The sequence below is a fragment of the Sorex fumeus genome, unplaced genomic scaffold, assembly GCF_029834395.1.
Source record: "Sorex fumeus unplaced genomic scaffold, SorFum_2.1 ptg000037l, whole genome shotgun sequence".
Lineage (NCBI taxonomy): Eukaryota > Metazoa > Chordata > Mammalia > Eulipotyphla > Soricidae > Sorex > Sorex fumeus.
Genome location: NW_026606094.1, coordinates 49,957,254 through 49,974,256, shown reverse-complemented (window position 1 = coordinate 49,974,256; position 17,003 = coordinate 49,957,254). Strand labels below are relative to the sequence as shown.

General features: G+C 39.9%; 1 protein-coding gene across 1 annotated transcript in view; it reads right to left on the bottom strand.

The window, feature by feature from the left end:
• GLCCI1 (glucocorticoid induced 1) overlaps nt 1-16,784 on the bottom strand; it is a 105,460-nt gene extending 88,676 nt beyond the window's left edge. The window contains exon 1 of the mRNA XM_056117982.1: nt 15,705-16,784. Coding sequence (XP_055973957.1) covers nt 15,705-16,515 — 811 coding nt within the window. The 5' untranslated portion in view covers nt 16,516-16,784. The remainder of the gene's footprint in view (nt 1-15,704) is intronic.
• Nucleotides 16,785-17,003: the final 219 nt, after the last annotated feature.

The following is a 17,003-nucleotide window of genomic DNA, read 5'->3' as shown; positions in this document are numbered from 1 at the left end:
TAGAGAAGCAGTTTGTGCCGTGCTTTAAAGACCTGGTTCTCTCTCTTGTTAGAGGTTATATTAGCTGATAATGTCAAGTTAAAGCCAATGCTCACTTATCATGTCAAAACTCAGAGGATTTTTAATATTTTAGCTAAATGATCTATAAATGTAACAAAGCCAGGCTGATAACACATCTGTGTACAGCATGATAGAGAGTATTTTAAGCCCACTGTTGCAAATCTTTCAAATTATTATTGTTAAGGGACTGAAGAGAGAGCACAGGAGCTAAGATTCCTTTCTTACACCAGCTCATCCTAGTTCAAATCTCTGATACCACATAAGGTTTTCTAAGTACCACAAGGAGTGACTGAACACAGATACAGGAATGAACCCTAAGCACTACCAGGTGTGCCCACTTCACACACACACAAAAAAATTCAAAGTATTACTATTTATTGACAGTCCACCTCATTACCTGAGAGCTTTGATATTCATGTCCAAGAACAATGCTTTGCTGTACATGTACAAGAACAATGATACAGCACAGAGCAGATAATTAAAAGAATAACTTCAATTTCATCTTATCATTTAAGAAATTCTTTTCATAAGGCTATACCTGACACTGATAAGGGATTCATGTGAGTGGTTTGAGGCAAAATAAGTTGAAAACAATGGGCACTGGTGAAGGGATGGGTACTTGATCACTGTATAACTGAAACCCAAGCACAAACATCTGTAAGTCTACAACTGTACCTCACGGTGTGTCACTAATAAAAATTAAAAAAAAAAATAAGTTGAAAACATACAGCATTACGAACACTCATAATGAGCAAAAAGTAAAGATATCAATATCAGCAGGAAAGTTTGGCTGAAGTTGGTTCTAACGTGTCTGGGTAAATATGAGAGAGTCAGGAATTCAGGGGAGGTAGTACTTGTACATATGGTAAAAATAACCAAGAGAATCAAGTTAGTAGAACTTGGAAGATATGGGTGAATTTCCTTAGTCTCATGATAAAACTTGGAGTGGGAGTCAAGGAGATAACACAAGTTATTAGAGCACATGCCCTGAGTTCAAACCCCAGCACTCACTGCTGCCACCACGTCACTCTGCCCCAGCATTGTCAGGTGTGGTTCTTGCGCTCCCACAATACTGTTGGGCCCAAGCAGTACCCAACCATAAGGTCTATATGGCTAGCTTGAACATAATCAGTAGGGGAACTTCAATTAAAAAAAAAAAAAACACCTGAACAGAAGAGGTGTTTTGTCTATTGACTGAGCAAAGAAATCAGTTTCCAGAGATAGAATCCACTCTTAGTGAACATGCCATGAACACTGTGGAAATGATAATGGATTTAGCATATTTCATAACCTTAATTCATAAAGCAGCAATAGGGTTTAAGAGATTAATACAATTTAAAGAATGTGTGCTATTGGCAAAATATTATCAAACAGTATCATATGCTATATTTCATAGCACTGTAGCACTGTCCTCCCATTGTTCATCGATTTGTTCAAGCAGGTACCAGTGACTTTTCCACTGTGAGACTTTTTGTTACTGTTTTTGGCATATCAAATACGTCACAGGTATTTGACGTATTTGCCAGGCTTTGCTCAGTGGGTGCCATACTCACGGTAGCTCTGAGAGGGTGGAGGAATCGAACCCGGGTCAGCCCCGGCCGACTGCGTGCAAGGCAAACGCCCTACCTGCTGTGCTATCACTCCAACCCATATTTCATAAAATGAAGTAAATTTATGTGACAAATTTTATTGCTGTCTTATTTGAGAAATTATTACAGGTACATCACCAGTCATCAACAAAGACAAAAAAAATCACTACTTGATAAAGTCTCATATGATGATTAGCATATTTGGCAATTACATGTTTTCAATTAAATACACTACTTTTTAAAATATAATGCATATACATACTTACAGACTAATGTAATCTCACTTTTATATGCACTGAGAAACCAATCTTCTGGTGGTTCCACAAGATTCACTTTATTACTATATTTGCTTGACTGTGGTGGTCTGGAACTAAAACTACGACATCTCAGAGACTGCCTAGATATTATTTAACCTTACATAACTGCATGGTAGGGTAGAAAATATAGTCTAGATCTAAAGCCATGAGAGAGATAACAAACAGGATTTGGTGAAAACATAAGTTTTTACTATAAAGAGCTGAAAGAAAGAGAGGAAACTAACTACAGAGCTAACCACCTAGACAATGGCAGTACCAATAGCTCAAGCAACAAATAAGAATGGAGACATTCAGGAGGTTGAAAGAAACCACCAGATTCAAGAGATAATTCTGAGATTATGAGATACAGTGATCAGCAGAATAGGAGCAAGGAGGGAGGAGGAAAAGTCAGTGATTATTTATGCTAGGAAGAAGAACCTGATCAAATAAAATTCTGGGCTTTTTTTTTTTTTTGGCTTTTCGGGTCACACCTGGCAATGCACAGGGGTTACTCCTGGTTCTGCACTCAGGATTTACTCCTGGCGGTGCTCAGGGGACCATATGGGATGCTGGAAATCGAACTTGGGTAGGCTGTATGCAAGGCAAATGTGCTACCTGCTGTGCGGTCACTCCAGCCCCTGGGCTTCAAAGTCTTATTAACTAAGATTATATTCCATAATGTCAATGAACAAATTAGTCTATTTCATTTATGCAAAAAGTCTTAAATTTAAACAAAAAATTCTTATTCTTATTCTGCTAACTCTACTCCTAATTGTACCAGATATGAATAATTCAAGCACATGATCCAAGACGCCAGAGAGATGGTACAACTGGTAAGGCACTTGCCTTGCCTTGCATGCAGCCCACCCCTGTACTCCACATAGTTTCCTGAGCTCGGCCAGCAGTAATTCCCAAATGCAGAGCCAGGAGTAAGCCCCAAGTGCCACCTGATACCAAAAAATCAAACAAACAAAAACATAAAACTTAAACAAATGACAGTAAAAAATCCAAACATTTTATTTGTAGAATATAAGGATTGTGGCTGTTTTAATTTGTATACAGGTGCAATCTATAATACCTTGTTTAGAAATGCAGTAACTACATATTTTCATGCTTGTTTCAACTCTGAATTTAAAGAGAGAAAAATCTCAAAAGTCACAATGTCAACTCTAGAAGAGAAAATCATTTTTAAGGAAACTAAAATTGCGGATAACTGTATTGTGATTCTTAACTATATTCGATAATTTTAAAAAGAGAATATTTGAACTCAAATATTTATTTCTCTAAATATAGACTTTGCAAAGAAATTATAACTTAAGTAATAACTTTTTCTTTTTTGTGTCTGGGGGGTATATTCAGTGATACTCAGTGTTTACTCCTGGGTCTGTGCTCAGGGGTTACTCCTAAAATGGCTTAGGGGTCAATATGTAGTATAGGTTTGGCATATACGAGGCTAGCATCCTATGTACTATCTCTCCTACCCCATTAATAACTTTTTATAAGGATAAATTATTTCAAAAATAATTTTTAGGATAGTTACATAATTTAAATATATACATTCTGAGTCTGGGCTGGAGCGATAGCACAACGAGTAAGGTGTTTTCCTTGCACGCAGCTGACATGGCCAACTTGAGTTTGATTCCTCCACCCCTCTTCGAGAGCCCAGAAAGCTACTGAGTATGGTACCCGCAGGGCAAAGCCTGGCAAGCTACCCGTGACGTATTCAATATGACAAAAACAGTAACAACAAGTCTCACAATTTGTTGTGGGACATTACTGATGCCTGCTCGAGAAAATTGATGAATGACAGGAGGACAGAACTACAGTGCTACATTCTGAGTCCAAACTGCCAATTCTACAGCATTCATAAATCTGCACCTAACAATGATTGCTAACCCCTGTTCATTTTTATTTATTATTTTCTTTTTTGGTTCATACCTGGCGATGCAGAGGGGTTACTTCTGGCTCATGCACTCAATAATTACACCTGGCGGTACTTGGGGGACCATATGGGATGCTGGGAATCGAACCCGGATCAGCCGCTAACCCATGTTTAATAAGTACTAGTCACTGAAAACTTCCTCAAATGCAAGTGCCTTAGAAAAAATTGTTGAAACTGACTGATACCCAGGGATAGGTTGGAAGGCCATGGAACAATGATTTTGTTTGCCCACAGGCTTCATGGTTCTTAGGCCTGAGCAACTTTAACCGAATTACACCTCTCCCTCAGCAGAGGTGAGATCTTGGCATTCCTATGGGTCTGGTTTGTGGGAGAATCCAGATAGGCACTGTTTACCAGTGACAGGAATAAACATCAATTCAATGTAGCATGCGGAGGGTAAAGTCTCTGCATCCAAGGAAGGAAACTAGCTCTCTGGAGTCAAACCTCTCCAATGTGCTTTTCTCAGATGGTTACATCCAAAATTCAGAATCATTTCTCCTGTTATCTTATGTTTCATAGCAAAATCAGCTCTAGTTCAGTTAGGAAAAGAAATGAAGTTGAGAAATCTGGGTTCAGACTCGGGCTCTGCTGCTCACCCCACACTGTGGCTCATTTCCCTCCGGTGTAAGAGCACGTTCATGCCTATACCACATGGAACAGGTTTGTATTGTCCACATTCACTTCAAGAACTTTTCAGATTTCCTTTACCAAGATCATGGTGAATAAACTCATCTTGATTTGAAAAAAAAAACATACTAGGCACTTAAATAAGCTGACCTTAATCAGAAAAAGAGAGATAATTCTCTTTAGAATGAAGCAAACGAATTTCTTTAAGAACAGAAGAAAAAGCATTGTTTTAGAACTCTCAAAGATATGATGGTTCTATAGTTCTGTGGGTAAAGTTGTTTGTCTTGCATGCAGCCAAACCAGATTCAATCCCCAGCACCACATATGGTTCCCCTGAGCACTACTAGAAGTAAGGCTGAGCACTGCCAGGTTTGACCCCAAAATAAAGTGTATTTTACTATGATCTTCATGTACTTTTATGGAAAGATCATTTCACACGAGAAACAGCAAAGCTTTTTCTTTAAAAAAAAAAATAAGACAGCTGTAATCCTGGGCTGGAGCGATAGCACAGCAGGTAGGGCGTTTGCCTTGCCAATACGGCCGTCCCGAGTTCCATTTCTCCGCCCGTCTTGGAGAGCACGGCAAGCTACTGAGAGTATCTCACCCACATAGAAAAGCCTGGCAAGCTCCCCGTGACGTATTCAACATGCCAAACACAGTAACAACAAGTCTCACAATGTTACTGGGCCCACTCAAGCAAATCAAACAACGGGAGGACAGTGACAGTGATGTAATCCTGAGCAGCTGAACAACACTTCATCTTAGATGTTGAGTAATTCTCATCTAAAGATAATTATTACTTTACTAATTCACCTTTTAAAAGGCATTTAACCTGAAAAGTATAGAGAATTATATATTAAGAGACTCAACTATTACATAGACTCTTCATAATTCAACATAACAGAAAAATGTCATTTCTAATGTTACTTGACGTGGGACTTAGGTCATATCCAGAGGTGCTCTGGGGTATCTCCTGGTTTCCTACTAAGGTCAGAGCTGGCAGTGCCTGGGGGCCATATGAAATACCAGAGACTGAACTGGTGTTGGTCCCTTGCAAGGCAACCAATTTACCCCACTATTCTCTTTTCTTCACCTTGAAAACTTTTAGAAGTACTCATATTATAAGCTACTAAAGAGCTTACACTCAAATATATCAAAATACTCATGAGGAATTTTTTAATGCATACAGAAGTATCTTTTCCTGTATCATACCAGCAAACATAGAAAAAGTGAGAGTCAAGTAGGTATGAATTAGCAAGACAGTGCACCTTGATGCTTTGCCATACAGTGGTATGTAAAAAGATACTACTTTGAATGCTGCCAAAATATTTAAGAATGGTAAAAGCTTTTTTTTGTTTTGTTTTGTTTTTGTTTTTTGGGTCACACCCGGCGATGAACAACAGGAGGACCGTGACCATGACCGGAAGCAAGATAGTTTTTACTGAAACTTATTTAGAAAGATGTGAGGGGAGAGAAAGAGAGAACACAGGCTTCTCTAGAGTGAAAATGTGCAAGCAAAGAAACAAAGACAAGCAAGCGGGATACCTGTTCAAGAGAGAACATGGGCTTGAAGAATAAGCCTTGAAGAATAACCCATCTAGAGTTCTTTCCTAAGCACCCTCCAAAGCTATTTTTCATATTTCTATAACTTAACTGTATAGGCAATGGGACGATCCATTGTGCTGGATTTTCTTCTTCATATTACTGAGTTCCAAAAGTAACTTTCAGAAGTCACGGTCATGGCCACAGTCCTCCAGCTGTTCGATTTGCTCGAGTGGGCCCAGTAACGTCTCCATCATGAGACTTGCTGTTACTGTGTTTGGCATATTGAATACGTCATGGGGAGCTTGCCAGGCTTTGCTGTGTGAGTGAGATACTCTCGGTAGCTTGCCGGGCTCTCCTAGAGGGGCAGAGAAATCGAACCCTGCTCGGCCTGGCCGGCTGCACGCAAGGCAAATGCCCTACCACCATGCTATCGCTCCAGTCAGGACTTCAATTATTTCTACTTATGGACTGATGGATTTAATTAGAAAAATAAAGAATACCAGGATAAACTATCCATTTCATAAACTATATAATGCAATGTCTTAATAATAAATTTAAAATATCTAATGCTACTCATAAAATAACAAGTTACCTGAACCTTCTAAACCCACTGCATGCTTCCTAACCTTAAACAAATTAGTTAATCTCTAAGGATATTTCCTTATCCCTTACAAGAAACTCTTAAAACACTAGTCTACTAAAGTGTAGTAACTGGCATAAAAGTTCAATAAAGGATAACTACTTTGTACTAAGAAACATCTATACTATACAATGCTTTTCTAATCTAAAGATTACTGACATAAAAACAGACACATGATTAATGAAACAGGGTACCCTGATATACACGAATATTTATATAGCCAATTAGAATAACAAGAATATACAATCAGGAAAAAAATGTTCTTTAGTAAATGGTGCTGAGAAAATTGGAACACTGATCCTTTATCTTACATTAAAGATAAAACCGGAAATATTTTAGCACTGGAGCAATAGTACAGCATGTAGGGCATTTCCCTTGCAAGTAGCTAACCTTTATTTGATCCCTGGCACCCCATATTGCTCCAGAGTCTAATAGCAGTGATCTCGAGTGAGGAGCCAGGAGTAAGCCTTCAGCACCACTGGGTATGGCCCCAAAGCAAAAAATGCCTAAAAGAATATACAGGAGAAAAGGCGATTGACTCAGTTTCTACCATCAAATTTTGAATAACAAAGAAAAAAACACCAGAAAAATGAGGAATGAAAGTAAAAATAAATAATGTATTACATCAAATAAAGAGGCTTCTGTACAGTACAGGCTTCTGTACAGTAAAGAATTCATCAGAGCTGTGAAATAAAAAATAATTGCAAACCATGCATCTGATAAGGTTAGCACCCAAAATATATATGGAATTCACATAACTTAATAGCAAAAAAACCAAACCAACTAAAAAATGGGCAAAATACACATGAAAAGGTGCTCAACATAATCACTCATCAGAAAAATGCTAAAACCACCTCACATCTGTTAAGAGGGCAGTTATCAACAAGAGTTAACAAGTGTCAGAAGGAATGTGAAGAAAAGAGAACCTTTGTCCTATGCTGGTGGGAATGAAAGTTGATAGTCACTATGGAAAAACGGAAAACAGTACCAAGATTCCTCAAAAAATGAAAGCTAGAAGTAACATTTCATTCAGTACCCCTAGTTCTAGGTATATACTTAGAGGCAAAGAAATCACAATCTTCTGGGCAGAAAAGTAGTAAGCTTGATGGGTTGGAGCAAATGCTTTGCATGCAGGAGACCCTGAACTCAATTCCCAGCACATGGTATTCTGAGCACTGAACTGGGAACAGTCCTTAACCACTGGCAGGTGTGATTAAAAAAATAAAATATAAATTAGTATCTTGAATAAATACTGTCCTATGTTCACTGAAGTTTAACAATATATAGAAACCAAAGGAACGGGTAAGTTCTGTGTTTGATTTTAAATATACAATATACACTTGCTATGAAACCTTTAAAAAGAAAAATTTGGGGCTAGAAAGATAATACAGCAGGAAGGTGTTTGCCTTGCATGCAGTTGACCTAGATTTGATCTTCAGCATCCCAGGTGGTTCCCTGAGCACCCACCACCAGTGATTCCTGAGTGTATGCCAGAATAAGCCCTGAACCCAGATGATAACATGGTAAATGAAATAAGCTGGATTCAGACAAATACACATTGTATTATCTCATTTTTATATGGAATCTCAAAAAGGTGAATTCGTAGACAGAGGATAGAACAATTACTGGCAGAAACTGGTAGAAAAGCGAAATGGAATCATCTTGGTCAGAGTACAAGTTTCTAGGTGCAGACTCGGAGAATCAGTGTACAGAATAATGAGTATCATTAATTATGCTGTATTTTATATACTTGAAATGCGCTAAAAGTGTTTTCCTCACATAATAAAAATGCAATAACTATGATAGGAGATCATATGTTAGTTGATTCTAATCTAGTGTAACCAATTGAGACACAGATCAATTTATCATGAAATGTTGCTATATACATGTAAAATTTTTTCAAAGATGGAGAATAAATGTTAAAAAGAACATTTTATAAACTTTCTTTTCCTTTCCATAATTAAGTATTTACTCAATGACTATCTTAAAAATCCCACCTCTCAGAGACAGATAGTGCAAGGGATAAGGCACATACTCCGCATGCAGAGGACTTAGGTTCAATCCATGGGATGACAGGGTCTCCCCTCAAGAATCACTGAAGTTCTGGAGTCCTTGCTAACACTCCCTTACTCACAGCAAGGGGTGACCCTAACCCTGGTGTAAGACCCAAGAAGCACTGCATCCTCCAGCCACTGAATTGGAAACATCTGCCAACTAGGTCAAGAACTGGAGTGGCTTCCCAAACTCAACACTACTTGGAAACCCTCCCTGAACAACAACAACAAATAATAGTAATAAGAAATCTCATTTCTTCCATTTCAAATATAGAAAAGAGTGCCTTGCTCTAAGTAAAATGTTAACACTGGAAAATGCATTTTTCAGTGAATACTTCTGTTTCAAAGATTCTAATGGAACCACCTGAAATATATTTGGTCTTTAAACAGACGAATTCTAGAGAAAACTGCTTATTCCATCAAGGAATAATGAAGCCACACACTGCTTCATTCCTTCATCAGAAAAAGACAATCGTAAATTGAATTTACAGATCTAATAAAAGGCAAATTTAATTATCAGTTAACACAGTAATATATTCAATACTATCTGATAAGATACTAAATGCATAATAATTTTAGAAAATGTCTCCTCAAATGTTTTATTAATGTAAAGGTTAAATTAGTTATAAGGACTATAGTTCACAAAAATTCTATATTTATTCAATACATGACAATTACTATCACTGATAGGTATTTGATCTTCAGTAACACTAGGCAGCAAATTGTATTTTCTGCCATCTTGTATGAATATTTAAATGTTTGGCAGCTTTTTTAGTTTTAATAACTTTGAAGACAATTTGGGGCAATGATCCTACCTCAAGATAAATGGGTTAAGCCAATTTAATGCATCCCGTTTTTGATGAGCCACTGTTAAGGTTCTCATTGTGATACTTCATTGAGTTATAAACACACATAGTTCAAGCTCACAAACTGTTAGTGATAACTACTGGTTCTCTGGAGGGTTTAATTAACCTAGCATTAAGTTGTTGGAACAATCACTGGAGATAAGAACCTTTGTGTAGTGGTTCCTGAACTTTCATAAGCTTACCACCGTGTATCAATATGTTTTAAATACTCACGAATGGCATAATTCAAGGACAGCACAAATTCTGGCTGTGAGAACGGTTTGACACTAAGTCACATTTTTGAGCCCTCAGGAACAAGGATTTATCTATTTTTCTCTCACGTCTGTGTGTATGTGGACATTTGTGAAGCACAAATAAAAGCACACACACACAACAAAGGAAAAAATGGCAGTGCAAAGACCAATGTACCATATTCTATTTCAGTTACATTCCCTCCCTAGATCTTACATTTTTAGATATTCAGAAAATGTCAAAACATATCCTGGCATAGTGTCACAGTGCTGTAGAAACTATAGAAAACCTATTCTTTAGAAGTTCTTTCAGCTCAGAAATCATGGCTGATGACCAACATAAATGCTTTTTGAAATTAGAGGCTACAGGATAATCTTGTGGAGAGAACACTAGATCTGGTATCAGAAGAATTTTTATTCTAAATCCACACTGTTAATGAATTAAAGTATACACTGCCTTGTACACAAGCATATGCATATTTTCTCCATTTTTACCTACAACTAGAGACACAGCATATTACAGAATTTACTAATAAGTGTGCCTTCTCTGATAACTACCTTAATAACAATTACTTGAAGCAAAACAATATTGATTATAGGCTTCTCCCACATTCCAACTAAAATACGAGGAAGGGTACTTTTCAGTTATTTGTTCATAAGTAAAATCTTTACTTTTCTCATAACTTTGAGAAATCTATTACAATCTGTTTTGAAGAGTAGGCACAAATTTTATTCTAGAATTAGCAATAGCAGGTGGAATCATGGTTAGTTCTAGGGGTTCAGTTGCCAAATGTAGTCAGCATCATCAGCAGTTAGATAAACTCATGTAAAAATAAACAATATAAAGTACAAAACCAGTGTCAGTGATTTGGTTCCATTGACATTTGCTAAGAATATATTTTATAATGAAGACAATAGTGGCAGCAATATACTGAAGACTGGTTCTCTGAAAAGTCTGTCTTGGTAATGTTGAGAAATTTTAAGCACTGAAGAAAGCACTTAGTTAAAATTAAAACAAAGTCATCAGTACACTTAAAACTGTATGTAAACTTTAGTGAAAACAGGTTTTTATAATTTTTAAAATTTCAGACTTAAGGGGGAAAGTGGTCTAATAGGTGTTCACTAAACACGGCCATTTATTTCCATAGTAATCCTCTGCCACAAAGTCCAACTTACTTATTCATCTTTAGCCTGCACTGGCACAAATAAAACAAAAAAAACCTAAGGATGTCATGGGTCCTCAACATTTCCTCAATGTACAGGATAGGACTGGAGGAAGACTGCATGAAGTCACTGAAGAAATATACACCGTATTAAATAATGTATACTTCAGCAAAAAGGGCTATAAATTTTTTTCAGTTATATGCACATACAAAACTCTGTATAAAGTAAAACTAAGACTCTCTTATACACTTTTGTTATACAACATTCAATAAGCTTATAGAAATAGTTATTTGAGAAATATAAATTTGAGCAAGAGGTGGTATACTTTAAGAATAAATTTTACCTTCTGTTTCTATTCACCTATTGATCTGAAAGTTTTATGTACTATAATTGATGATGAAAATTAAGTACATAAATAATCAACACTGTTGACAGTATATTTTCCAAAGGCTCAAAGTTTCTTCTCAAATCAGTATTTGAAACATTTCTCTTTAGGGAAGTATGAGACAAAACCTTCACATATTTTCACTTAACTAAAGAAAAGCTTTGAAATAAGTACTCTAAGAAATTTAATTTTAAAGGGGGAGAAACAAGGGAAGGAACTTGGTTTCTAAATGTAGCCTAATAGATAATCCTATAGTATAAGAGAATGTCTGGGTATCTGTAAAAAAGTGAAAGGTAATTAAAAACCATGGCAATCCACAAAATGAGTAAATCATGAAAAGGAAAATTTGAAAGACCAAAAATTCAAGCAAATTCACTAAACTATATATACATACATATATCACAATTAATCATGTAACATTATATGCTTACTTTGTATCTTACTTTAAAATGAAATCAAATTTCTTAAGACAAAAAGCTAAGACTCAAAGTATTCATAAAAATCCTATTCAAATTTCATTCAGTAGTAATCTGGTAGAATTTTAGACCTAAACAAATCCGACGTGAAACACAGAATCAACTTAGGCTATTTTTCACACCAAAGGTATCTAAATCCTTTGGTTTGTGACTCCATTTGGTTCACTCAAAAATAGGCACTCTTCTCATCCAGAATACTCTAATGCAGCTGGGGATTTTTTTAGAATTTATAATTTATCCTAATAGTTAAAAAAAAAGCTATCAAAAAAATCCTCAAGAGGATCTGCACTTATTACTATATTGCATAGTAAACTGCACTGATTCTTTTTTTAATCCATGGATTTTGCTCTGAGATGTTGGAGAAAGAAGCAACTTTATTATATTTCCTTTTGGTTGCACTGATTATTTTAAAGATCATTAATTTTAACACTAACACACTACTATATTCTCATTTGAGTCTTTCTACTTTTCTCAAAGGTAGACTTTATATATTACCATTACAAAAATAACTATTTGCATAATACTTTATGATTTTACATCTATTACAAACACATCACAGGGAGCCTAAGGATGCATTCAGCAGCTTGTCATTCACCACTTCAAGACCCTTCAGAACCAAACAAGGGGAAGGATGACATTTTGCTAATGGAAGAAGTACAGAAATGAATATAAATAACAAAGCTTTAAGTTTGAAAATTATAAAAGAAATCAAAAAAATTAAATTCAGCTATAAAGTGCAAAATTTCATGTCCTCTATAAAGAACAAGATGTAGAGATTTACTGATATGCTCCTTTAAATTCTTTAAAACTGTGCTATTAAAAGGTGAAATTAACATATTTTGCTGCATTTTATAAATTGACAATACTGAAACTGATTTTAACTACTATAGAATTGAGCATTTTCTAGGTCTTGTGAAATAACCTGATATCGCTTAGCTATTACTCTAGCCTTTATAAACCCTTATAAATACTAAGAATGTTTAATAGGGCGATAATGATCCAACATATTTGAAAATTAGGTGGCCTCACCAATCCTAACAGGATAAAGAATCACAAAGATTTCTTATCCCTTCTATGTTTCTCCTGTAACCAACAGTTTAGACCAAAAACACTGAATGCTTAGTTATGTCACCTCCAGTCTAAATGCCCAAAGCACTACAGCATTCTGTAAACAATCCGTCTCTATAGTAAGTACATCTCCCTTGAGCCACCATCTACTTAATTTAACACTGTTATGTAGTTTCGAATGCAGCATAACACCATCTTAAACACACCAGAGTAGAGTGCATTTAAAAGGAGGTGGAGAGCAAGAAATGGAGCACGTTGTTGTTTTTCATTCATGCAGTATAGTGATGTCAGTGTCTGCAGCAGCAGCGGCGCAGGAGCCTTGACCTGTGGAGGCTAAAATCCACTGGAGTCAGAACCTTGCAGAATTCAAAAGAATCTGGGTAGATAATTGCTTGAAAAATCATTCAACTATTCATAGTATGGATTTTATGTGGCTAAGTGGATAGAACTAGATTAGTTAAAACTGCAGTTTTAATTTGGGTAGAGAAGAAAAGGTGGGATGAAGATAAGTAGCATAAAGGATATGTATCTATTTAGATCTATTTAGACCTATATAGATCTATATCTATAGATATAGGTATACATCCTGGGAATAGAGGGAAGTGCCTGCATTCAAAATCACTTAAATACAAGAAACTGACAAAACCACCTGGTGTTAAAAACAACAGAAAAGCCTCCTCCATTCCCAGCAAACGCTCTCTGATGATGCAAATCTGTTTGCTGCACAAACTAGACTCAGAAAAGTGTTTTCATCATGACTGCATTAAAACTGCATTGAACTTGAATGTGCCATATAACAACAAAGAGGATAGTTTAAGCCTGATCACAAATTTCATTAGAACTACTTGATGATGGGCCATGTAATGCCTAAGTAATTAGTGCTTTTGAAAGATGCAGAAAAACAAGTTGTACTACGATCTGTTGTAAGATGTTAGTGTTTATCAACCAAAGTGGAGGAGGTTATATAGATGGCCATTATATTGTTTAAGCAGTTGCCAAAACTACTTATTCTCCTCACAAAACCTTTATACACAGACTGTCTGCAATGCCTATTTTATGGCCCTTACATTAAAATTACAAACCTCAAATCTACGTAATGTTGGGAGGCTAAATCACTTCAAAATTTATATAACTTTTTTTATTGTTACCTCTTATTTCATACAGCTCTAGAAAATGTGCAAGGGAGTTGCATATGGCATTAATCTGTTAGAAAATGGTGGCCTTTTTCTATAAAATACAGCCAAAGATGTGTTCAGTTGTGGTCATTATTAGGGCAATCACGTTGTTTTCATTCATTCATTCAGGATTTGCTGGAGGATGTCAGTTTCTGCAGCAGCTGGCTTGACCTGGGGGAGGAGTGGGGGAGCAAATTCCTCCTGCATACAGATTACAGGATGTATTTCTTGGTGTTCATGTACACAACCTCTGCACTACCAACTATCCTGACTCACCAGCAAGTGGTTTGAAAACAAGCACCTTAACAAGGTGCTGATTACACTCAACGTATTAAAACGAAACACCAAAAATACAACCCATCCTAACACAAACAGGCCAAGCACTTTCAAGTCTAAAACCTTCATCAAGAAAACGCCATTAAAAAAATAAAAATCCACATACCACATAAACACAGTACAGAGCTCCACAGTGTTTTCCTTCCAAGCAGAGATTTTTCCACTAAAGTATCACCAGTTCTCTCCACAATGCAGCAGCAGCAGCAGCAGCAGCAGCAGCATCTGTAGCTCTAGGCTGGTATCTAATGATATTAGCTACTCCACTCTCCCTCCTGAGCTTTAAGTCCCTGTTTTGACTAAGCTTCCTTTTCTCCCCCAGGACTCAACTACATCATGCACTGTATCCCTAGGCATAAACAAAACCAAACCAAAACAGAAAACATTAAGAGAATGCTCACAGCATCCATCAGCTCACCATTACCTTTGATACCTAACAAAAAAGAAACTTGAGACCCTTTAACAGCTCAACCGTACTGTGAAGTATAAATTGGAAAGAAAAAAAAAGGTGAACAACCTGCACAAAAACAGGTCTTTAGAAATGTACCAGGAATATCTTGAGTTAGGCATAACTTGTTTCCAGGGCAGTACTGCTCTGATGTATATTACTATGACTATATAAAGTAGGGAAAAGAGGGAGACAAGACGTGGGGGGGGGGGCGGTTGGGGGGGGGGGGGCTAACAACTAAACACTTCAAATGCAGTCCAAAAACCGTCCTCACCATGCATCCAACATACCTCCTCATATGATCTCAACATCCTCCAAAAGAAAAAAAAAATCCTATACACATATCTATGCATCCCGGTACTGAACAGGCATGTTAGGAACTTTGTAGGAAAACACAAAGAGTAGCGAGTACCACCTCATCAGTGGCTGGTGAGTTTGTGTGCATGTTTTGGGTTTTGGTGGGCTCTTTTTTTTCCCCCCTAAGCGTTTCCCCCAGCCCTCTTTCCCCGCAACCAACAGCAAACACCCGAGTGATCTAATCAGCGCTAAATTGGAAAAACCTTTCGATGCAGGCGAGGACTGATCTACAAAATCTGCGTGGTGGCAACGAGGGTCAAATAAAAAGTTGCTTCTGCAGGGCGCTCCTCCAAGCCCCGCAGCGACCGCAGGGGGGGTGAGATTCCCAAAGCCACTTTCACACCTTCGAGAATGCACTAGCAAAGAGAAGCCCGGAGAGGCTGAAGTTTCCACGGAGGACACCGTCGGGGAGACACAGCCCGGGAGGACGGGAGGGTTGGGCTCGCTACCTCTGCACACGGGCGAGCCGGGGCTCCGTCTCTCAGGTGAGTTGCTCCTCCTGTGGCTCTCGGGGGACCGTCTCGGGCGGCCCTTGGCTCGCGGCGCCTGCTCGGCCGGGGCCGCGGCCGGCGGCGGCGGCGTCGGGCTGGGCGGACTGGGGCCGCGGGCCGCGCCGGGCCCCGGGAGGCTGCCCAGCGAGGCGGCGGCGGCGGCGGCGGCGGCAGCGGGCGGGCGCGTGGGACTGTGCTGGCTGCCCCGCAGGAGCTGGTAGGGCACCGTGGCGCGGATGGGCTGCAGCAGCCGGCCGGCTCCCGCCGCCGGGGCGCAGCCCACGCCGGCGCCCGCACCGTTCCCGCTCGCGGCGGCGGGAGCGGCCGGCGGCGAGCCCGCGGCGCTGCGCCGCATCCTCTGCGGCGCGGGATGAGGGGTCTGAGAGGAACTGGACGAGGAGGAGGAGGAGGTGGAGGAGGAAGAGGTGGTGGAGGAGGAGGCAGTGGACATGGTGGCTCCGCGAGCCCTGGACGACGCCGGCCGACACCGAGGCGCGCGAGCGTGTGGGAGCCGGCGCGATAGTGCGTGCGAGTGTGTAAGAGAGAGGGGCGGGGGGATCGGGGAGGGGGAGGAGTCTCTCGGCTCCCCCTTCTCAACGCGCACCCCCGACGCCTCGGCGACGGGGGGAGGGGAAGGCTGAGGAAACAAACGTCCAACGGCCCCAACCGCCCGATTGCGCTCGGCGTGGCGGTCACGGTCGGGGCCGCGAGGAGCCCGGAGCTGCTGCTGCTGCTGCTGCCGCCGGCGCCGCCGCCTGGGGCATTGCATTGACAGGGGACGCGGGCGACGACCCGAACACGCAGCCCCAGGGGACGTTCGCAGCCTCCTGCAGCCCTCGCGGGACTGGACGCGCGGAAGAGCCGGGCGGGCGCCTAAGGAGAGGGCCGGGCCTTCTGCTCGCGGGGATCGGAGTAGGGGAGAGGGCCCTCGAGGTGCCCGGAGTTCCGCGGAGCCCACGCCACTGCCTCCGCCCGTTTCGCACTCCAAATGGCAATCGATCCGCCCCCTCCACTCGCACCCCGCCCCCAGCGCCGCCTCCTGGCGCTAGAGACCCGGCAGCTCCCGCAGCGAGCGATCCCATTGGCTCCGCCATTCTTCACTAGCCCCGCGCGTCATTGGCTCTGGCTCGTGAATGAGAGGAGCGTCTTCCAATCGAAACGGTGCGACCTCCTGGGCGGGGCGGGGCGTGGGGAGTTGTAGCGTGAGGAGGGGGCTCCGCGCTCGGGGCGTGGCGTGAGAGTTGACAGCCTCAGAGG